Source organism: Dendropsophus ebraccatus, chromosome 3 (assembly GCF_027789765.1).
Source record: "Dendropsophus ebraccatus isolate aDenEbr1 chromosome 3, aDenEbr1.pat, whole genome shotgun sequence".
Lineage (NCBI taxonomy): Eukaryota > Metazoa > Chordata > Amphibia > Anura > Hylidae > Dendropsophus > Dendropsophus ebraccatus.
In genome coordinates, this window is record NC_091456.1 from 160,264,719 (window position 1) to 160,289,369 (window position 24,651).

General features: G+C 43.7%; 1 protein-coding gene across 3 annotated transcripts in view; it reads right to left on the bottom strand.

Annotated features, from left to right (window-relative positions):
- The window catches only part of ERBIN (erbb2 interacting protein), a 178,444-nt gene that overhangs the window by 49,380 nt on the left and 104,413 nt on the right, over positions 1-24,651 (bottom strand). For all 3 annotated transcript variants that reach the window (XM_069963001.1, XM_069962999.1, XM_069963000.1), the window contains exons 5-8: positions 20,641-20,758; positions 14,178-14,256; positions 12,262-12,351; positions 6,253-6,309 (exon numbers count right to left, since the gene is read on the bottom strand). In XM_069963001.1, the coding sequence (XP_069819102.1) occupies positions 6,253-6,309; positions 12,262-12,351; positions 14,178-14,256; positions 20,641-20,758 (344 nt within the window). The remainder of the gene's footprint in view (positions 1-6,252; positions 6,310-12,261; positions 12,352-14,177; positions 14,257-20,640; positions 20,759-24,651) is intronic.

Sequence of the window (24,651 nt, forward strand, 5' to 3'; positions counted from 1 at the left end):
ATAACATGATTTTAAACTCCTTGCCTCTGACCGACACACCTCTGATGTCTGGGCAGTTTCGAATCGCCGCCGCCAGGGGCTCAATGCATAGAACAAAAAGTAGGGGTGACAGAGGGCAGCCCTGGCGGGTGCCATTCGAAAGGGAAAAGGTCCCAGACAACATATGAGGAAATTTAAGTGCCGCTGTGGGATTGGAGTATAAGGCCCTGACCGCCGTTAGGAAAGGCCCAGAGAAGCCATAGCATTGCAATGCCTCAAACATAAAAGGCCACCCAAGGCGGTCAAAGGCCTTTTCAGCATCCAGGCTCAACACAAGGGCACTCTCTTCCTGTTGATTAACAACATCAATGAGGTCAATAGCCCTCCTCGTGTTGTCCCCGCCCTGTCTCCCCGGCACAAACCCCACCTGATCTGCATTAACAAGGGAAGGGAGCCAATACCCCAATCGAGTAGCCAGCAATTTGGTGAATATTTTAAAGTCCGAGTTTAGGAGGGAAATCGGCCGGTAATTGGAGCAATCCAGAGGGTCCTTGCCAGGTTTGGGGATAAGAGTGATGAAAGAGTGAGACATAGAAGTAGGGATAGGGGAACCCTGGAGAAAGGAGTTGTAGAGAGACAGTAGTTTAGGGGACAGTTCAGAAGAAAAGGTTTTGTAGTAGAGGTAGGAAAAGCCATCCGGCCCAGGTGCCCGCCCCGATGGGAGGGCCTTAAGAACCTCTGCAAGTTCCTCCACGGTAATCGGCGCATTTAGTTCCTCGAGCGCACTAGCGGTCAGGGAAGGCAGATTACATTCGTTAAGGAAATCAGAAAGGCATCGGGTTCGGGCCTCCGGGTCCGATGGTAAGGTTGAGGGGAGGGAATACAGTTTAGAATAGAATTGGTGGAAAATGGAGGAGATGTCTTTAGGGTGATAATGTAGGGTCCCCGTTTCATCCCTGAGAGCCTGCGGAGACTGTGCAGCAGCCCGGTCGTTGAGCATCCTTGCCAGGAGGGTATGAGCCTTATTACCCTTTTCATAGAAGCGTTGCCTAGAGTAGAGGAGAAGCTTCTCCACCTTTAGCAGCAAAAGGTCTTTGAGTTTTTCACGAGCCGCCACAAGCCTCCGCAGGACACCCAGGGAGGGGCGACGGGCCAGACGCTGTTCCAGGGAAGCTATGGCGGATTTAGCATTCTGAATGGCTATCATGGAGTCTTTTTTCTGGCGGGAACCTAGTGCTATGCAATGACCCCGTATAACTGCTTTGTGGGCCTCCCATAGAACCCCTTCAGAGGTAACAGACCCCTCATTATCCGAGAAGTAATTAGAGATACTAGCCTTGAGAGAGTCTCTGGTGATCTGGTTTTTTAAAAGGGTGTCATTCATACGCCAGTGACAGTGTCGTGTAGGGGAGAGAATAGCCTTGAAGTGGACTATCACGGGGCCATGATCAGACCAGGAAATGGGGTCAATGGTCGCACTCCGGAGCAGTCGAACAGTAGGGATGTTGCCAAAGAGGTAGTCAATGCGAGAGTGGAGTTTGTGGGGATGGGAAAAGAAAGTATACCCCCGCTCCGTAGGGTGGTCAAGCCGCCAAAGGTCATAGAGCTTATGAGCACGTATGAGCTTGCGGAATTCTGCTGATAGTTTAGCTTGTTCCTTAGGGGTAGGCCGGCCGTCTGCTGAGTGTCTATCCATTATCTCAGAGAACGGCAAATTGAAATCTCCCCCAAGGATCCGTGGAGCCGGAGGGTATTTCGCCAATCGGTTGAGGACCCTACGGAGGAAGGGTATCTGGGAGCGGTTAGGGGCATAAACGTTGCAGAAAATAAATTGGCGGCCTTGTAGGGTGCCGTCTACAATAACATATCTCCCCCCTGGGTCAGAATATGAGGAGGAGATCTGTATGGGGCACCTGTGGGAGAATAGGATAGCCACTCCCGCCGTCTTATTGCCTCTAGAGGCCGAAGCAACAGTGGGGTAGGAATGGCGCGCGAACCTAAAAGTTGCCTCCTGATCAAAGTGCGTCTCCTGAAGGAAGGCAATATCTGCATGCAAGTTGCGGAGTTCCCTCAGGAGAAGGCGTCTTTTGGTGTTAGAGTTTAGGCCCTTGACATTGAGAGATATACACTTAGCCATTGGGAAGGGGTAGGAGAATACTAACGAGGATAAGGATACTCACTCTGTCCCAGTGGGTGGAAGGGAGTAGTCTCCAGAGCAGCATCGGCCAAGATGGAATCCTAGGGGGCAAGGGAGAAAAAAGGGGGGGGAGGGAACAAGAGGGAAAACACATAGACACATAGACACAACAAAAAACATAAACGAGAAACCAAGAAAAGGAAGGGCGCATGGCCCAAAAAACAAGCCTAAGCGGCCTGCAACGAGGCAGGAATAAATGCCAAAACAGCACCATGGCTGTCAACTGGCAGCCCCACGGGGGAAGAGGGCGCCACCTGAGGGGAACAAAGAACATGAGAATACTCCGAAGAGGAGGGCCAAATATGACCACACAGCTACATATAACAAATGAGTAGCGGAAAAAAGGGGGGACCCAGAATATCAGCAACAATGTAAATCACTATAACAGATCATGGAGGGGAGGGAGGGAGGGAGGAGGGGGGGTCTCCCTCAGCCAGTAGGACCAGGTGGGGAGCGGGAGCTCTCAGATCTGGGACGTCGCCTCTTCTGACTAGCAGAGTGCCAGATGGATGGTGGGGGAGGGGGTGGGGGAGCCACCGTCCAGTCAGAGATTTTGGGGACTGGAAGGTCCAAGGTGTCGCAAAACACAGGCAAATCAGCCAAACTTCGGAGAACAGCAGAGCGTCCGTCCCGTCTTGCAGTAAGGCCAAACGGAAAGTTCCATCTGTAGGAAGCATCATGATCCCTGAGAGTAGTCAGCAGGGGCCGCAGAAGCCGTCGCTTTTGGAGGGTAATCCAGGAAAGATCTGGGAAAAGCTGTATTTGGGCACCGTAGAAATCCAGCTCCCGGAGGGAACGGGCCTTGGCCATAATGCTTTCCTTTAAGGCATAGTCATGCAAGCAGCAGATGACATCTCTAGGTGGGCCGGAAGAGTTCCTGGGCCGTAGGGCCCGGTGAGCCCTGTCAAACTTAATTTTGTGGGTAGATGGCTCGCCCAGAAGCATATTGAAGAGGCCCTCCAGGGTAGATTCGAGGTCATTGTCCTGTGTCGCCTCTGGGAGACCCCTGACCCTGATGTTATTGCGCCTGCCTCTGTTGTCGAGATCTTCGATGTGGCGCTGCATATCATCCAAGGCAGAGGCTTGTGAGGAGGCCGTGGAGTGCAGGCTAGAAATGTATGCCCGAGTAGAGTCATGGTCATCCTCCAGGGTTTCAACCCTTAGTGCAATGTGTTGAATGTCCTTCCGGACAGCAGCAATTTCAACCCTGAACGCATCTTTCACTTCAGTGATAAGGGTTAGCAGGTCACTCTTCGTAGGCAATTGTGAAAGCATATCCCGAACATCCTGGGGGGATGCAGGCCCCATTAGGGAAGCTTCAGAGTCTGAGTCAGAGTGCCGTCCCCCCGGATTACGCGGGACCCCGGATCGGGCAGCAGATTGAGAGGTTCTGGGCAGGGTGACATCCTGGTTGTTATTGCCAGCCTTAGTCTTGTCTTTTTTTGGCGGTTTTGTGGTCGCCATCATGTAAGCAGAAATGCGCTGCTGGCCCTTTAAGAGCCCGTGAAATTTGGCTGTAAGGTCACTGGGAAGTGATGGAGGATGATGGGGGTCTAAGGCGCTGGGATGGAGAGTGTCAGGGGTGGGATGAGGCAGGGTTAACCTCTGGCTGCTGGCAGGCCCCAGGGAAGGGGTTAACTCACCCACGAGGCCGGAGGCGCGCTCCGGAAAACAAGATGGCGCCGCGGCCTCCTCAGGCTGCACAGAGGACTCTGCAGGGCAGCTCGGCTCCAGGATCCGGGCGGACAGCGCCTGTGGCTGGGGCTCAGCGGAGAGGCCGGCGGATGGGAGCGGAGCTCCAGGCCCCCGGTTCCCAGGTGACTCTCGGGCCTCCGGAACGGCGGGAAAAGATGGCCGCGGTCGCGGCGTGCTAGCAGCGGCGCCCCGTGTAAGGTACGGGGACGCCGACGAAGCCCCGGAATCCGGTCCCGCTGGAGGCGGCCGATGTCTGGGGGTCCCCCTCTTGCCTCTCCACATATGCTGGGGGTGCTGGGTCGGGTAGAGCAGGTCTGGGTCCCCGTAATGTAGCTGGTGGCTGAGGAGCTCCCTCACTACACGTCCATTCTCCTCAGCGGCTCGCCACGCCCCCCAAAACTGTGAGCTCTTAAACCAAAACGCTCTTAAACCAAGTTACTCTTAAACCAAGGTACCACTGTAATCAGTTCTTTAATCCAAACCTATTAGCTAGACCCATATCTACTCAAAGAAAAAACTGCAACTGTTTGGCTATGTTCACGTTGCAGAAACTGGGTTTAAAGGTAGCCATTAGAGATGAGCGAATCACTTTGTTTGATCAGCACTCCGCTCATCAAGCCGCTGTCCTTTCAACGCTGCTCCGCTCTCTGACTCTCCACCCCAGGTTCTGGGGAAAAGCTGGATTCAAACCTGGGAAACTGGGGGAAGTGTCCCAGGATTGGATCCATCTTTTCCAAGCATTCTGGGAGGAGTGGCAGGGAGCAGAGCAGTGCTGAAAGGCCAGCGGCTGATCAAATGGATCAATAGTGGCCATCCACCTTAAATAACTGACGGCCGAATGATCGTTTAGCCGTCAGCTATCTCTCCCATCCTCCCTACCCAAAGGAAAGTCCGGCACAGCCAAGTGATCCTGTATTCTCTATGGGGAAGGGATGGTTAAGCTGCTGACTGCGGCTTATCTCTCCCAGAACAAAGGGGTTTGATCTGTGATTTTCCATTACTCCCAAATCCCTATCTCTACCAACATCATCTGTCAGTGATCAGTTGGTCAAGCCCCATACACCCTATACCGATAGCCAATCCTTTTGGTATGGCTGACAAAAGATTATGTGGCCCTTTGGGGACCTTTACTGCAAGTGTAGCAGATCATGGTGCTAAGTGACATGGCACTTATTGTTATGGTGAATGTTGTTCTGCAGCCATAGCAATGATATACTTGTAAATCTTCCAATACATCCAAAGAGGGTTGCAGAAGCTCCATTCTCCATGCAATTATTTTTATTCTATCTTTACATACATGTCAGTGTAAATCCTGACCATGACCTAGAAGACAGGACATTACAGACACGGGAATTACAGATCCGATTTACAGCAGAAGAGATAAAACTAGGAGGCATTACTGCCCACAAGTTCTTAGCCCTTTGCTTCTCTTTCTGGCTGACAGCTGATTCTTTTCTTCTTTATAACATCATGAACAGACTCAGGATTGTTGTTTGGCCGCTCCACTTATAACCACTGACAAGCGTCGCATGAACCGAACAGGAAAACACATATAGATCCAAGTGCGTGATTATGTGGAATGTAACTTCAATAAACATCTTATGCCAACACTGACAGTATAATACAGGGTGTGCCTAAATGAGACGGCTCACAGTCAGGCGACTACTGCAGCCAAGGCACCTCGCTGCAGCTACCTGGCACCGCACCATCAATTACAATTAGTCTGTGTATATGTCAGAGTGCCATGTTATACCCAACCTGACAGCTTTAGGCGGAAAATATAGCATCAAGCTCTGCATGATTTGGTTCATATACACATATAAATAAGTATGCACCTGAAAGATGTCGGCACCTACTGTTGTTTTGGGCATGCTCCCAATCAAACTTTGCTACCAGGTAACCCTAATTGTTTCGTGGTAGGCGTCAGTCACATATCGGTACTGCAGAAACAATATTGCTTCCATGGCTACATCCACCAAACACTGGCATGTAGCCCTATTAATAATGCTTTGGTTTCAGTCTGCGGAAAACTATATTACAAACAAGACTCAAAGCACAGGTCTAATCAATCTCAAAAGACACAGGGCATGACGAACGCATTCCCCAAGTGGAAAAAAGCTGAGAGAAAACTGAATACACTTATATGTCTTCCAATAAATATGTATGCGGTGAGCTCCCCCTAGGGGTGGCAGTGGCAGGCAGAATTCCGTCATTTGGATTTGGAGTTCTACATAGAAATATTTCATAAAAAGTATACAAAATGTAACATTGCGTCTTTTTAGATTAATAGGTGCACAGTATTGAAAATAAGAGATGACAAAGAGTCGATCATGTTTAAGGGTACAATTTAAATGGTTTAGAGGAAGTATAGAAATACTTACTTTGGTAACATTTTTAACTGGTTCTCCCGAAGTTCCAAAATTTGAAGTTTAGTTAGCCTATAGAGATAAATGTATACAGAGAATTAAAATAAGACAAGAAAGTAATGGTTGAAAATGGAGAATTTACTAAAATGTTGACATTTATACTGAAAGTGGGTCATATGTATACTGTTTAATACTTGATGTAATTATCAAAACACATTACCAGGTCCATTGCACAAGTTCATAAACAAGTATGCGGTCAAACCAACTTTTGGATTTAAAAGTAAAACTCTTTATTTCATCTACATTAAAAAATCCTGAGCCATAACATAAATTTTCACAAAGCATAACCAACGCGTTATAAACAGTATTTGCACTCAAAAATCAAGGAGAGCTGGAGGTGGTGGGAACATAATAATGAAGTTATACTACAATAACACTCCTCACCTTTATCTCCTGGTCCTGTGGACTAACAGCCCCGCCCAAAAACGCCTGCTCAGCCAATCCGTGATGGAGGCGGGGCACCTCTACAGTCACTAACTGTAGGTCATATGGTGTCATGATGGCACAGGAACTGGGAGATATAAGAGACGAGTGGGTGACTGTGAGTGCCAGTGCTGCAGGAGCACCAGGATGGGTAAGTATAACTTCATTATTATGTTCCCACCACCCCCTATCCTCCCTGTTCTTTTGCCCAGAATACCCCTTTAATCACAATTTTACTAGTATCTAGATCCTCCCAATTCTGACCTTCCTTTGTTAGAAGTTAAAAGACTCGGCAATTAATTCATCTGTCTACGGTGGTTACACATGAACAGATGTCTCACCACGCTGATTGTCTTGTCCTTGAAAACATTGGAATTACCCACTGTTTCACCAGGTAGATCAGATTATTATTAAATTGGGCCGTCCGGTAGTTTAAAAAAAAAAAAAAAATCTAGTGCAGATGCTTTGTAGGTGGCCATTCAGTTTTTGCTTACAGGCCATTTGCAGTCAAGTGCTGAACAGTGATGACAGGAAGTATAGCACACAACCGCTGATTGGTGGCAGCAGTATATACCAGTATGATTGCTGCCAGTGAACAGCAACTGGGCCATCTGCATTGGATCAAAGTGGAATCAGTTTTTTTGGGGGTTTTTTTTTAAACTCCTCTTGCGTTCTTAGAGTATTCCCCTCCAGTCACACATGATAAGCCTTACTGCACTCAAAGCAGAACTAAAATTAAAATTTATAAATTCAACCCTGAATAATAAAACACCTGTTTCAATATAACATCACAACATTCTCATCTATAATAACAGACTAGATGATGGTATACTAACACTAACTAAGAAGCCTTTATTCCGTGTCCCGATGTGGACTCTCCAAGGCTTGTATGGGAACAGCTTTTCTCTTATTGCATTACATCATCATTCAATAAAACATAGCCAGCAAGCATGTAGGTCTAAAAGACAACTGGTCCCCTCCCTATCCACAGAGCTGAACAAGAACAATAGGTTTTAGGTCATTGATTTAGACTTTTACAGCAACTATTCTACAAACCCCACAAGAATCACATCAAGCGAAAGTCAGTCAAATGGAAATCTTTAAAAGCATCTAAAATCAATGCGAGGCCTAGAAAATAAAATTCAGAGCCCATAGATATCACCCTTTAATATATAAAGCCCAAACAACTTCTAAGAGGATTTCCCACGTGGGTTAACAAGAAGAAAAAACATGCCGCTGACTTTATTTGCTGACTTGGGAGTTCAACAGTGCAAAGACTTGGTATTTTTAGTGTGAACTTGGCTGGAGACCTCGGTAAATGTTGGCTGCAAACTACAAAGGGCAACAAGCAGAAATGGCGTGCTTGCGTCTCAAAGAAATCAAAATAATGGGTGGAAAAGGGGCGACTGGTCATTATAAGTACAAAACATAAGATGACAAACCAGACAGAATGTAACAAACACTATAATAACAGAATTCCTCTACGTTCTCTGTATTATAAGCCTTTGAAATATGCACAAACAATACGTAAAAAAATCACAACATAAACTGGTCAAACTGCTTCCACTCTCTATACTTGCATACTGAAGCCACCTGCACCTCATAGGAACATAAAAGATTGTCGGCAGAAAAAAAAAACAAAACCTGATCCATCTAGTCTGCCCTTTTAGTATTTCCCTTCTTATAATCTTAGGGTACGTTCACACTGTGGAATTTGCGCTGAGACTTCAAGTGGATCCCGCTGGGTGGGCCTCCGCTTGAAGTCCCGCCCATTCCATGGAAGGTGCAGGACTTCAAGAGGAGGCCTACCTGGCGGAATCCACTTTAAGTCTCTGTGTGGATTCCACAGTGTAAACCCATCCTAGGGATAGATATATGTTTATCCCAGGCAGGTTTACATTTAGTTATTGTGGATTTACCTAGCACATCTGCTGCACGTTTGTTCTAAAAATCTACTACTATTTCAGTAAAGTTATATTTTCTTGTGTTGTTTCTGGTTTTTCCCCAACTAACTTCTGGCTGTGCTCCCATCTTCCCCCTTATTTGTTTTTTTCTATTTTTTAATATTAAAAACAATTCTCCCTTGAACCTTATTTAGCCCGTTAACATATTTGAAGGTTTTGATCTTGTCCCCCCTTTCCCTTCTCTCCTCCACACTATACAGATTTATATTCTTTATTCTTTCCCCTTATGATTTATGCCTGACACCCTCCACCATTTTTGTAGCACGTCTTTGGACCCGTCCTATTTTATCAATATCCTTTTCTAGGTGAGGTCTCCAGAACTGGGCACAGTATTCCAGATGTGATGTCACTAGAGCTCTATACAGCAGGATCACAATCTCCCTCTTCCTACTGGTTATACCTCTAGCTATACAGCCCAGCATACCATTATATATATACAGCCCAGCCTACCATTATATATACAGCCCAGCCTACCATTATATATATATATATATATATATATATATATATATATATATATATATATACAGCCCAGCATACCATTATATATACAGCCCAGCATACAATTATATATACAGCCCAGCATACAATTATATATACAGCCCAGCATACAATTATATATACAGCCCAGCATACAATTATATATACAGCCCAGCATACAATTATATATACAGCCCAGCATACGATTTACTTTCCCCACTGCCTCGTTGCACTGGTGACTTATTTTAAGGCTGTCAGAAATCACTACCCCTAAATTCTTCTCTTCTGAAGTAACCTCACTATGGTCACTATGTATGGAGAGGGGAGGCTGAGCTCTGACTATGCTCTACTGTAAATAACCTGATCCCCCAGTATCCATCTACTGGTGCCACCTTACATCGTCCTGTCTTTGATAATAAGGAGGACACCACTGAAAAGTTTTTACAACAGAACAGAATGTGTCAGCTTATTATTAGGCTCTGTGGGCAGAATGAAAATTGCATTATGTATAATATGAATAGTAACATAGGAATTTAGAAAAAAAATATTCTTAAAAAATATGTAAAACATAAAAACTTGATTTAAACAATAGGTAATTTTTTGAATTTCATTCCCTATTTTGGGAATATTTATCGTGCGGTAAATCAGTCCCCGGGACAGACTTTGGCACACATGACTAGTCAGACAGGCTGTGTGTATACAATGTGTCATAGATGGGGGTATACATACATATGCATTCATGGCTCTCCTGTAATGTTTATAAATGGCGCAGTCTTGGCAGACACAGCCCCGAGCTTTCCTCATGGAGACTGAATTACTGCAGCAAATATATTATGAAATATAACTGCAGGCAGCATTCATTTTCATCTTAAACTATGTAAGTCCGGAATATAAATCACATACACTTTTAGAGTAGGAACCATCTGCTCCTGATATTACATTGATTTTTATGGCGCTCCATAGAGATGCGCTTAAACAGAACAGACATCAATCATCAAATATACAACCTTGTGGAAACATGAAGACTAGTAAAATCTGAGCATACAAGCAACATGGAGCTTAGTATGGCTAAGAGAGTCAAGGCAAAATGTTATCTATTATAAGGGGCAATGACTACTGATGATCAGATGGAGCAGAACTGAGTGTGTCACATGCAGGAGTTCAATGGTTTGCACAGGGCTGCAGGGAAACCCCTCAAAATCATCTTGAAGATGTATCCCATATTATGTATACTGCAATCACAGGATAGTCAACAGTAGTGTCTCTTAAATGCTATGTTTCTCTATGCGATAATCATTCTGCAATTATATAACAAGTGTTTTCTGCACTACATGACTGAGGTTTTATTTAAAGGGACTTAAAGTGGTTATCCAGGATTAGAAAAACTTCAATTGCTTTAAAGTAAATCTATGTCACACCTGTTCTCAGGATTTGTTTAGCATTACAACTCGGCTCTATTCTCTTTAATAGAAATGAGCTGCAATACCACATACCAACTGAGGACAAGAGTGGCGCCATTTTTGGAAGAAAGCAGCCATGTTTTTCTACATTTGATAAAGTTTTTTTAAAAGTTAGCCAGACACATGACAGCTCTTCCTACCAATTCCCTTACAAATGACCTTCCCAAAACTATAGGATCTGGCAGATTAATCTATAATGGCCAATTCTTTTCTGCCTCAACATCATCTGTCGGGAGGCCACCATACATATTAGACTGTAAGCAGGTCCCACTGAAATTAGTGCGTTCGGTTAACTTTTTTCTACTATGCATGGATGCCTTTACGCTACAACTAAGCATCTTAAAGGATTTAGCTCAAAGAAACCATCCAGGATTAGAAAAAGCACTTAAAACAGCACCACCAATGTGCCCAGTTTGTGTGTGGTATTACAATTCATCTCCATCAGGGGCGGATTAACTTTACCATAGGCCCCGGGCTGTTCACCAAGCCTGGGCCCCCCACCCCACTGTAACTATGGCAGCACTAGCCTGGCATTCATAGTACAGGACAGATAATGTCATGATGTCCTGATTTTTGCAAAATTGCCATTAAAAAACCTGTGATTTTTGCAAATCATGGCGGAAGTGTAGCCAGGAGACAGTACATCACTGAAAGTATAAGTCTTTTTTGGGTGGTCATGGGCCCCCCAGGAGCTCAGGGCCCCGGGCTGCCGCCCAAAACGCCCCTATTATAATCCACTACTGATCTCCATTAACTTCAATGGAACTGAGCTGCATAACCCACACCCAAACTAAGAACAGGAGTGGTGCTGTTTTTGGAAGAAAGTTTTTCTAATCCTAGTTAACCCCTTTAAGTGTACGAAAGGAGAATGTTCATAGGCAATATGTGCAACATATGTGCAATATTAGTTATTCTTCAGTACTCATTGTTTTAAAGGGGTACTCCAGTGACTTTTATTTTATTTAATTTAATTTATTATTTTTTTAAATCAACCTGTGTCAGGAAGTTATATGGATTTGTAACTTACTTCTAATCAAAAAATCTCAAGTATTCCACTTCCACCTCCTGCAGGACAAACAGCAGCTGATAAGTACTGGAAGTACCAGACTTAAGATTTTTTTTTTAAATAAAAGTAAATTACAAATCTCTATAACGTTCCAGTTGATTGGAAAGAAACTTTTTTTTTTTTGCCAAAATACCCCTTTAAAAGCATTTTCTTCTTATATATGTGTTGTCATCTGTTATGCATGTTCTACAGCCCATATTGCTTTGTTATATCTGTGGTTGACTATTATCACTCTGTTAGGCTTTTTGGTTTTCAGTCTCATGACGTGGCAAAAATCACTTTAAAATCTGAAAAAAACGTGCCGTCGTCTCCACTACTCCTCCGGCTATTTTACCCGTCTACATTTTGCCTAACTAATGTGACCATCGTGGTACGGATACACAAGCATCATAGATTACAGCACAGCACATTATAGTTATTACTCTCCAGATAGGGCTTAATAGCAATGTCGTTCCACAGACATCTGCGGTATACGATTGCCGATTCTGACCATCAAAAATTCCAAAATGAAAAATTGCATCCCTTTAAATCAAGACAGCTGCTAATAAAGCATATGATAGTCCGAACTCACCTGCCAAAATTAGCTGGCAAAAAGTCAAGAAAAGCATCATTTAGGTATAACTGAGTCAAGTTTAACAGCTGTGAAAATCCATCTGGGAGCCTATGGAGAGAGAAGAGAACATGGCCGAAAATTAGAGAGAAAGGAATGTAAACGGAGATGTCGGTAAACAGGAAATACATTGGCATTGGTAGAATGTAAGGATATGTGATGGGACCGATCGCCATCATCCAGGACCAAATTATTAATAGAGGATATAAAGCTGTCACGTCCGGCCGCCCAGGATAATTAACACAGCAAATTACTTTGGAGTCCATCAAGAGAAATTTATTCAACACGCTTGATAAAGACTTGACTTAATAAATGCAAGGCCACCCCAGGGGTTTAGAGGCTGGCGGCTCAGGGGAGCAAGGGAGGCAGTCACCGGGTAAGTAAGAGTAACCCAGTTTTTCTCAAATTATTATATTTCTGGCATGGGCATTGTCAATTCTCTGCTATTAGTTAGGAAGTGTGCGAGAAAAAAAAAAAAAAGCTATGGTTGTTGTTGTTAATGACCAACAGCTGTAATGTCTTCAAGAAGTGGTCTTAAAGAGACAGGACTGCTTGCTATATATTACAATTGGGACCTTGCATTAGGCTTTAAGGTGCAATATTAACCACTAAGGATTCACCTGTATAAAAGTGACAAGTCGGTACATGTACTGAATACCGCAATACCCATCTGTTTACTCGACATCGGCTTTACCAGGTATCAGATTCCAATGGTGCTTATAACATCCCGGGATCCAGAAAGGTTGTTCTACTGACCACCAGCAGCGCTCGTTCTGCCACTTTATCTCCACTGTAACTGCTAATGTGAGTGGTCAATGGTTATGGAGTCTATGGAACTTCTGGTAGACGGAATTACTGGAAGTGCCATAGGCTTCCATTATAATTTCGTCGACTATAGCAGTTATAATGGAGAGGAAAGAGCATGCACCACTGAGTGTGTCTGCACCTTAATTCTAAGCGACTGGCAGGAGTCTCAGCACCCGGACCCCCACCAATACACACTTCTCAGATGTCGCTATAACATGTCAGAAATTTGTTTACATGATAGATATTCTTAAAGTGACAGTGCCCAATTAAAGGTATCCTGTAATCAGTGTTATGATTCTGTACAACTGATTGAAAAGCAAAACTGTACACTTCCTGTAATGTCAGATACACAGGTGGGCATAAATTAAAGGAATGGTCTCACTACAACACTAGAAACGTACCCAGCTTTCTGCTATTACCCACTTCTAGACTCTAGACTACAGCAGTGAATATTTGCTGATGTGACACTAATGGTGATTTAGGGCACATTACAAACCCAAGACTATTAGCCAGGCCTATTTGTGTAATAGAGAGCCTTGATATACTGTCAGATTCATGCAGTTTCTCTCGAATGAATCAATGAGGCCACGCTGTCCGCTTCAAGTTCTTGATTGGTTGGCAAAAAAGCGTGTTCCTGCAAACTGTTCAATAATCCATTTGCCATTAAAGAGAGGAAGCCCTTTGAAAAATGCACAGAAGCAAAGAATGAGGGAAGGGGCACCAGGGGTTTGAGTCTTGATTTCCGAGCGCTCGTCGCCAAGCAGTTTTCAGTAATAATAATCATTGAATCCCTAGGGTTGCATGTAACATGTCACAGACCTCTTAATTATCCCCTCCTACAGTCACCAATTTGCAGCCTTTACCGCCTTAGCAAATAATACATCTCTGCCATCATTTCCACGGATGAAGAAATCCGCTGGAAGCCTTCGAAAAATTTACGCCCAACTGGATAAGGACCATGACTAATAAACTAATGATCATCTACCGGTTTAACCAATTATTAATACTTCTCCGGTCGAAAGAAGAAATCGATAAAAGTAACACCAAGTGGAGAACGTCACAATACTTACTTGGAAATTGGATTGACGCTTGCTTCGACGATTGTCAAAACTTTACAATTCTTAATATTTTCTGGAAACTCCTGTATACCTGTCAACGAGAAAAGGGTTTCTTAGGTATCAGAACAAACATTTTATTAATCCCCATAGCGGATAATCAGCTAGAATGGATTATCTATGACCAATTGCAAAAGTAGTATGCAAATAAAAAAAGGTTAACAACCATTGCCGACTAATGACAATGAGTATTGTTGATGCATTGAAGCGATGCCATAGATTTGCATATGTCAAATATAGTCTTAAATAACCGTCTGGTACATGACAATCGCTCATTGTTAGCCCACGCTATAAATAGTTAAAATTTCTTAACAAACAACAAGGAAACAGAATATCAGTGTAGGAGAAGCTGTTGCGGCTATTAAGATACTATTATAAGACGATGCAGAACAGTGACCGCATCACGCCAACAGGGCACTGCATTATGTACATTATATATATATATATATATATATATATATATATACACATACATACACATACACACTGATATGGTCAGAGGTGACTGTTTTGCTGCAGTACATCTTACTTTGTAACACCCTTCCAAAAAAAGATGAAAAGGGGCGCCCCTATAATTTTGTTGAATTTTTATAGAATGGTCTAGACCACTGGTGGGGAACCTTCGGCCCTCCAGCTGTTGTAAAACCACAATTCCTATCATACTTGGAAAGCCAAAGTCCTATTTTGGTTGTCCAGGCATGATGGCTAATACAATTTTGTAACAGCTGGGGTGCCAAAAGGTTCACCATCACTTGTCTAGGATTTGTTTCCATGACCCTTGGTCCAATTTCCCACCGGTTGTTGGACATCTTACACAACTTCTTCACGCCAAGTAGGCCACTCATGGCTGGAGCCCCCACTTTTTAAGGGCCCAATGTCAGCTGCTTGGTGTTGCCCCTATGGTACATATACCCTTGCCACACCCCACAGGTAGTTTTTACAGTATCACCTAGGTCACTCCAGACAAAGGGGCGCACCTGGGATGAGATCTGTTTTGCCCTTGGGACCTCATTAGGGTTGGGCAGAATTTTGTGGTCATCAATAGAAAGAGCCATATGTGTAAACTCCTGAGGATGACTCACAAGAAACGTAATGTGACATAGCAACAAATCCCTTGGTGTAGAGACAGGATACAGGAGACCCTAGGAAAACCATCAGAGGAAAGGAGGATTTCCTCTCCATTACCATATCACAATGGGTTATCTAAATGTCATCCCTATACTAAGGGTAAACTGTGGGAATGCTTTTACATTCAGGATTTGGATCTTTTTTGCAGAACTGTATATACATACAAAATTATTATTATTTCTGTGCAAAACTTTCTGGAAAAACCTAGCCAAGTCTCATTTATGTGATCTCCACCAGCTAGAGGCTCCATTGGAGTTTCCCGGCAGGGTGCTCCTGTAGTCGGCATGTATGAATAGGATCTAGGCAGGGGTTCTTCTAACCAGACCATGACCTTGTCTCCTATACAAGGTCTTGTATAGGATAACTTTCAGTCAGTCATTCCTAACAACCAATACTAGTATCTGAGAGCACAAGCAAGCTGCAGGTTACAGATTGGAAGTTGTCTGCAACACTCTCTAAAGTAATTCTGCCAGCTGCAATTCATAGTCCAAAAGGCTGACACTGTTAGATAGCTTTTAGGATGAGGAGACACATGGTACCTTCCTATATATCTGTCTGTGCTTCCATAACCTGAAAAAAAATATTCTCTGGTACAAAGTGTCAAAGAGGCCCTGAACTGATGAGAGCTGTAACACCAACTCACTTCCCCTCTCATTCCTATCCCCTACTTGATTGACCGTCAGGGCTCAGCCTCCAAACCTTGTTCTATCAACAAAAGAAAATGGCTGAAGAAACGTACACTGCACCTCCTGATAAAGTGAATGAGTATCTATGAAATCTTTATTAATTCATCAATGAAAAAGGGACAAACATTTAAAATCATTTAAAAATACACACATTCCAATCCTTGTTCTTGCACTTTGCAAGACTTCCAACTGACTGGGATGGGAGGGGGAGCAAGGAGGCGTTATGGCCCTCTATACTTTACAGGCTTGGAAATGCCTCTTTCTAACTTTTCAACAGAGAATATAATGGAAGCACAGACAGATATATGAAAGGTACCACATGTCTCCTTATCCTAACAGCTATCTAACAGTGTCAGCAGTTTGGATATGAATTGCAGCTGACATACGCTTTAAGCAGACTGCCGTACACCTGATCTGCGGGCAGTGAGGGGGGCATTAGCAGCTGAAAGGAGTCGACAACAAAGTAAAGAAGTGTTCCTAAAATTTAATCTGTTAACCTCCACCAAGTGAATGATACCTATTTATAGGATAGTAATGGGCCTAGCAGATTCCCATCTGCCTTGGGTGAAATTATTTTTCTTATTGAAGAACTGGTGCAGTTAGAGATGATTACACCCATGGAGAGCACTGTGGTCTGCTCCTCGATCCTCTATGGCTAGCATCAGGCTTGACACCTAATACATAACATTTGTGCTTATTGTGAAAAATAGCAGAGTGGAAACACTTTCAGAGATCCATAACAGAAATAGACTCGCACAGATCTCTACTATGTGTTGCTGGTAGTTTACGTTCATCATTCTGTCCTGGAAGACTGGAGGTTCCAAGCATCCTAATAAGGACATCAACACCAGTCCAGCTCAAGATGCCAAAACACAACTTGTTATGCCTACAGGGTCTCATTGGCTTCTTATATTTCAGAAGGTCAGTATGTTTCCGTATCTGAACATCTCACCATATGAAATATTATATCAATAAAAACATGTCTGCCATTCTGGAATATTTTATATAAGCTCCAATCTTCAAGAAAGTGCTCAAAGTTTTTTGTTTTTTGTTAACACACTTCCAGTTATTCTTTCTTAAAATTCATCATCTCATTAAAGGGCATCCTTTTGAAGCCGTCGTGTTTCAGACAAAGACAACTATGTAAGTCAAGTATATGAGGCATCCCCATATATGTATAAAAGACCCTCTCTTAGTCTAAGCTCATGGACTGCATATAAAGGAACACTCCGAATGTGAAAAAGAATTGCTAGAAATACCAGAATTGAAGTGATGCCTTTTAAAGGGGAACTATCAAAAGATTAGACAAATCTAACCTGTTGATAGCCACCTATTGTGCAGGAGGAATGTATGTCTCTTACCTTCCTCCTCAGCACCATTCCCGTGCAGTTAGTAGTTGAATGCACGGCTGGGAACACTGTTAGGAGCAGTTCCCCACCCTCATTGTGCAGGCCAGCTCAGTGCAATGGAGGTGGGGCAATGCTCCTAATGGTGTTCTCAGTCGTGCATTCAACTACTAACTGCATGGGAATGGTGCTGAGGAGGAAGGTAAGAGACATACATTCCTCCTCTGTGCCCTGTGCGCCTAAGGGGCTATCAACAGGTGAGCACCTGCTGATAGTTTCCCTGTAACATTAAAGAATTTTAAAAAAGAAGACGGAAGCATGTTTATGATTGTAATGTATGCCTCAGAGATCAGTGAACCAACAGTGGGTTTGGGTTCGTGAAGCCCTGAATGCTTTGCATTTGACTCCTGGTGGCTGGAGAAAAAGGATGCAGCCCTAGGGCTACCTGGTAAACATGGATACAGCCATAGGCAGCATCCATCTTCTCAAATGGGTTTCGCGAACCCAAACTTACTGTAAGTTCACTCATCTCTACCCAAGATTCAAGGGCTCATGTGCTCCACTTGATGGTATTTTGGATTAGAGAGAAAGAGAGAGAGAAAACATGAGAGCGTAATGGTTTGTGAATATTTCCTTCAGCTTTCATCAGGCGAACAAAAGCATAAAACGCAGCCAACCCATGGTGTCAGACCCGTAAATGACTGACAACCAGGAGTCACTAACCCTCAGCGGTGTAATCATCTCACGTCTATTACATTTTCATTCTCTTCTTTCTACATCACCAGCTGCTGGGGGAAACACTCAGCTCTTTCCCAGGCCTTATATCTATTACATCAACTGCTGAAGTGCAAGGTATCGTTTTTTTCATTAAGTCATTTAACCAGACGGAGACTTTGTCCATGATGTATTCAAGATGTCAAGTCTCCTGACAAGTAAATGGTCTCATCTGGACCCCTCAGAGATCAGGAAAAATCAAGCCTATCTTCAGGAAGGAATGTGTGTAGAGAGGGGAGCGCAGACTTTTAGACCGTTAAAGAACGAACTGTTTATTTTTCCTGCGCTATAAAGTGGAAAACTGATCTGCAAATGAAGATAATCCAGACAAATGGGGCTCACGGCTGGATAAGTTCAGGTGTCACCTGCATCCTCAGCCATCACGTTATCTATAGTCAGGGTACTTTTAGTAATGTACCAGCTGCATCTCACATCTCCCACCACTTCATACTTTTTGACTGAAAACATTCTCTTCATTTCTATCTTCTGACTGTTCCTTAGCGCATCATTATACCTTACTCCTCCAACAGTGTTCATCCTCCCGTGATAGTCTGTGCTTTCATTTGCAAGAACTTACTATAGGTCTTTATCGCTTAAAAGGACTCTTCAAGGATATTCACATAAATTAAGTAAAAGTTTTTGAGGTGAGATGATAATAAAGTTCAAACCATCATCCTGCAGAGTTGATGCAGAGGAAGGCCCCACTATGACTAAGGACCCAAACAAATCCTATTGGGGTTCATCAGGTTTGTGCTAAAATTCTATAGGTGAGATTTATCAAACTGGGGCAACTGAATTGTCTCAGTTGCCCCTAGCAACCAATCAGATTCTACCTTTCATTTTTCAAAGAGTTTGTGAGGAATGAAAGGTGGAATCTGATTGGTTGCTAGGGGCAACTGAGCCAGTTTCACTTTACACCATGTTTAATAAATCTCCCCTTTGTACTTTGTAGGCCACAGTACTTATGATATAAAAATGTAATTACAAGATGGATAGGAATACAACGCCAATAGTGGAAAAATGGCACCAAGTATTCTAAGTCTAACAGGAGCACCAACAGGAGCTATAACAAATGTCACCTCTCCACTATGCAGGATCCCTGAATGCCTATCAGCTATATCTTCCTGCTTCTCCTCCTTCCCCCATCTGGCTGTAACACCACCCCTTCCCCATCTAATCTGTCACTTATAGTCAATAGCTTCCGACATTCAAATCACACATCTAGGCCCGGACCACCTCCTGCCACCTCAAAAACATTTCCCCAATCCACTCTTTCCCCAACTCTAAAGGTTTGATTACACCGGCCAATCGTCTTGTCAGATCAGCGCTCGCTTGTTCTTGTTCCCCGCTCACTGCTAACAGTGAGCTGGTAAGAGTAGGGGGGACCACAGGGAGCTGCGGGAGGGGCCCATAGGGGAGAACGATGGTCCTATTACACAAATTGACGGCAAGCAGAACGGCGTTATCATTGAAAGACAACAATTAGCCTACATCGTGCATGTTGGCTGATCATTGCCTTTTAACGCTAGCTATTACAAGCGATTATCAGCTGTAACGGCCGATAACTGATTGGTGTAATAGGCCTTAACTGTAACAAAACTGCTAGTATATGCCCTCATCATCTCCTGCTTAGACTACTGCAACATCCTCCTCTCTGGCCTTCCATTTCAGATCCTAGCTCCCCTCCAATCCATGGTCCATCTCTCCCCTTGCTCTTCTTTTGCTGGCTACCCATTACCCAGCAAATCCAGTTTAAACTGTTCACAATCACTCTACAAGGTCATCCACAACCTGTGCCCTCCATACATCTCTAACCTGATGTCCCGATACCGCCCCTCATATAATCTTATAATCTCCGATGCTCATAAGACTACAATTTATGCTCTTCCCTTGCCTGCTCCTCACACAATCTCTCCAAAATTTCTACCGAGCTTCCTCCAATATCCCGACACATCCGGCTCTCCCCCACCATCAAGACCTACAAGAAGAACCTAAAAACCCATCTCTTCCGAGTAGGATAAAACCTACAATGGCTTCCCCCCCCCTCACCAATTGTATCCCTTCCTTCACCTTGTAGACTGTAAGCACTTGCGAGCAGAGTCCTCTATCCCTATGTTGTTTATACTTGAATTTACGATTAGTATGTTTAACCCTTATCATATGTACAGCGCCTATTAATAATGATAAAACGATACTCTTCAAAGCACATAAACAGGCGGAGTAATCAACTAAAACCGCAAGACAATAGCAACTTATACGTTAATAGCTGGTGACAACCCCTATTATGGCAGCCATGATGGTCATAGATAATGGTCACCAAGCGTGAAGATAACCAAGATGGCTGGATGGAAGCTAAATCACACTTATTATCAGCAGTGGGAGATGGTCATTAGCCCAAGTATCTGATCGCATGCAAATATTACACCCACTGCAGCACTAGAGGCTTGTTGATATACAATTCAATTAACTTGTGAGAGTACTTACCATTCTTGCTGACATCTAGTTCCCTGAGATTAATGAGATTTGCTATAGATGCTGGCAATAATGTTAGGTCATTGTCTGGCAAACTCAGCTTGTGCAGAGACTGGCAGTTGAATAGTTGCTATTGAAAAAAAAAACAGAGAAGAAAAATGGCAGTCAGCTTTCATTTTCTACTTCACAGCTGATGGTGGGAAAACAGAGGACAAAACAATACGCAAAGGCACAATGGGGTTTAGGGTTGCAGCGCATACAATGCAGCGGTTTTATACCATTATGTGTGACTGGGTCTCTTATAGACCAGGGAGTCTAGAGACTCTTACAGACCTACAATATGTGACTCAGGGTTCCACTTTGATCAGCGCACACTTCCATTTACTTCCTCTTCACTTTAATTATAAGCAATAATTTTTACTATTAAAGGGGTTGTCCGGCGAAAAAAATTATTCACAGAATAACACACATTAAAAAGTTATACAACTTTGTAATGTATGTTATGTCTGTGAATGGCCCCCTTCCCCGTGTTTCCCCCCACCCACGCTAGACCCGGAAGTGTGGTGCATTATACTCACCGCATGTCGTGTCGTCCACGGTCTCCGATCGTCAGCAGTGACGTCTTCTTCGTAAGTTCGGCGGATCTTCCCGAGTGCCGGCCGCCCTCTGCAGCGTCATCCGAAGCTCAGCCGCGATTGGCTGAGCATAACTGTGCTCAGCCAATCGCGGCTGAGCAGCTGATGACGTGGCCGCGTCATCAGCCGCTCAGCCGCGATTGGCTGAGCACAGTGATGCTCAGCCAATCGCGGCTGAGCGGCTGATGACGCGGCCACGTCATCAGCTGCTCAGCCGCGATTGGCTGAGCACAGTTATGCTCAGCCAATCGCGGCTGAGCTTCGGATGACGCTGCAGAGGGCGGCCAGCACTCGGGAAGATCCGCTGGCCTCCCGAAGAAGACGTCACTACTGAAGATCGGAGACCGTGGTCGGCACGTGACAGGTAATGTATAGCGCACCACACTTCCGGGTACACGGGTGGGGGTGGTGGGACACGGGGAAGGGGGCCATTCACAGACATAACATACATTACAAAGTTGTATAACTTTGTAATGTGTGTTATTCTGTGAATAATTTTTTTCGCCGGACAACCCCTTTAAGTCCAAATGTAGATATTAGTCAGCGCTACCATGTGGTTTGACTGAAGACTAGAAATACCCAGGAATCCATGGGGGTAGTATCCAGAGTAAAACAACAGATGTTTCACCAGATCTTTAAAAAAATAGTGTTAACTCATGCATTTGAGGGGTTATCCAGGGTTAGAACAAATACAGCTTTCTTGTACAAACAATACAACTTTCTTGTACAAACAGCGCCACCCCTGTTCTCAGGATGTGTGTGGTATTACAATTCAGCTTTCTTTATTTTATTGGAACTGAGCTGTAACATCCACAACCAAACTGAGAACAAGAGTGGTGCTGTTCCTGGATTAAAGCGGCCATGTTTTTCTAACCCTGGTTAAACCCTTTAATCATGGCTAAAACAACTGTACAGGTAGATTTATGTATTTGCTCATACAATTCTTTTAAACATGATTAAGAATGTATAACAGAGCCAATACATGTCGGTTTTACACCAGAAAAAAAATAAAGATTTGCTGTTATTTTCGCTGTTAGGTTAAATTCACCAGTGGGAAAATGCTGAAAATTTACCTACACAACAAATTGTATAAATCTTATCCAAAGTAATGTAAGTTGTGTAACTCTGGGGTGGGATGGTAACCTAACTGTCCTTTCTGCTGTACAGATTCCCCTTAGTGATGAACAAGTAAGAAAAGGTTGAAATGGAAAAGGGTCTGATGGAGAAGGAAGCATTTTCTCTAATAAGATATATTAAAGGTTTTCTTCCGTTAGCTTAATATACTGATAGAGAGTATGCAGAGTTGTTTGTAATGACCACTGGACTATAAAAAGGAATATTCTGATGAACACTTCAGACGTAGGAGTGAAACATGTTGGAAGCTTTATAAATGAAAAGTGGAAAACCCCTTGTTATGAATACCAAACTTCTTTTTTACTTTCTTTTCAAGGGCTTTTCTGAGATTTTCCTTTCAGGGACCATTCCCACTTCTCTGCTAAAGAGAAGGGAAGTGTTGCTTTAAGGGGTTATCCAGAAATAGAAAAAAAAATAGCAGCTTTGTTCCAGAAACAGCACTACTCTTGCTGCTCAATTCCACTTAAGTGAATGGAGATGAGCTGTAATGCTGCACACAACCTGAGGACAGATGTGGTGCTGTTTTTTGGAAGAAAGCATCTATATAGTATGTCTGTAAAGAAGAAAAAAGGAGGAGGGCACTCACTGTACTCATGTGTAGACATTATTTCATGTAAACTTTAAAATTCCACTAGGTTCATCTGTAGCGGGCTCTGACAACAACCACTAATTAGCACAAGCTATCAGTAGTTTCGCGCGCACATGCTCTATCTGACGAAGCGCGCATGCGCGCAAAATGGCTATGATAGCTTGTGTTAATTAGTGGTTGGCGTCAAGCCTGCAACCGATGAACCTGCTGGAATTTTAAAGTTTGTATGAAATAAAGTCTACACATGAGTACAGTGAGTGCCCTCCTACTTTTTCCTTCTTTTCGGACATATCTATGTTTTTTGTATTTCATGAGGAGCACCCCGTAGAGTGTTTTTGGTTCATGCAATCTCGCCTTGCAATCAGATAAAAGCTGTGCCAGAAGGGTAGTGCCGGTACTGCTTTCTTTATAAAGGTTTTGGTCATCTATATGGTATCTGACAAAGCAATGTCTATCCATGAAGGAGGCTAATCTGCAGTACCAGACACAGTGACATGGACATGTGCGTTTATTCTGCTTACCAGGGGCGAACATGAGCTCTCACATGTACCCTATATTCTTATGGTAGGGCATTGATGTCAAACCCCCCAAATCCCTTTAAGTGTTTACATTACAGGGAATCAATCTTAATGAGACACACCATTCCCTGCCACGGTCCACAAGCTCTGGCTCCTTCCACTGGGAAAATCTATAGGTCAGAGGTCACACCTCTAGACCTTTACTAATGTTGTTTGCAAATGATCAGTCATTATAGCATCAAGTCACTGCATATGCGGCTTCACACAGATCTGCAAACAAGCTTACGTCACCACCATAATCACGCTCACAGGTCGGCCCATAAATCATTAATGCTAATTCGGCTCTGCTACATCTGTGATGACAAAACGTGCAGCCCCTTCCCTCATGTGACATTTATATAAAGGACTGGGCCAGTGTAAACAGGTTCGCACACTGTATTTCTGGCATCATCTGTTCTGATAATACAAATGTGGCCTCCTAGATGTAAATATGGGAGCGGCCCACATGACGTGATATCTGCATGTGATATTTTGTTAATAAAATCAGTAGTGAGCGATCGGCGGAGAAGAGAACCCGCCGCACATCCTGCTTATCTGCTGCCATCAATACATGGAATGTGCTGCCTCCTATGTTCATATTGTTTCCATAAATCACATTTGGCTCTAAGGCATATGGCTAAGCTGTCACCACCTAACCCCGACAGTGATGATCTCATATGACGTCGTCTTTTGACAGCATGGCCAAAATCGATGTGGAAGAACACGCCGTAACATTCACAAGAAAACACAAGCATGGTGCGTTTAAGCTTATAATCACACAGCTACACCGGCCGGTGAATCATGTATAGTGAGGGATAGGGAGCAAAGTAGAAGCCGAGCTAGAAAGGCAGCATTCCCAGCCGCAGCTACTGATGGTCACATATTAGCGGAGGGGGCACCATGTCCACTTGCTCCATTGACTTTTGTCCTGAAAATTGTCACATGACAGCCAGAGCTGGTATGGTAGAACATGGGGATCTGGGCAACAAGCTAAGTAGGGTGCTCCCACTTGCCATTTTTAGAGATATTCCCAGACACAAAATTCTGCCAAGTAGTGTTGGCGAACTTGCCAGACTGTTCAGATTCAGCAACATTCTCCAGACCCAAA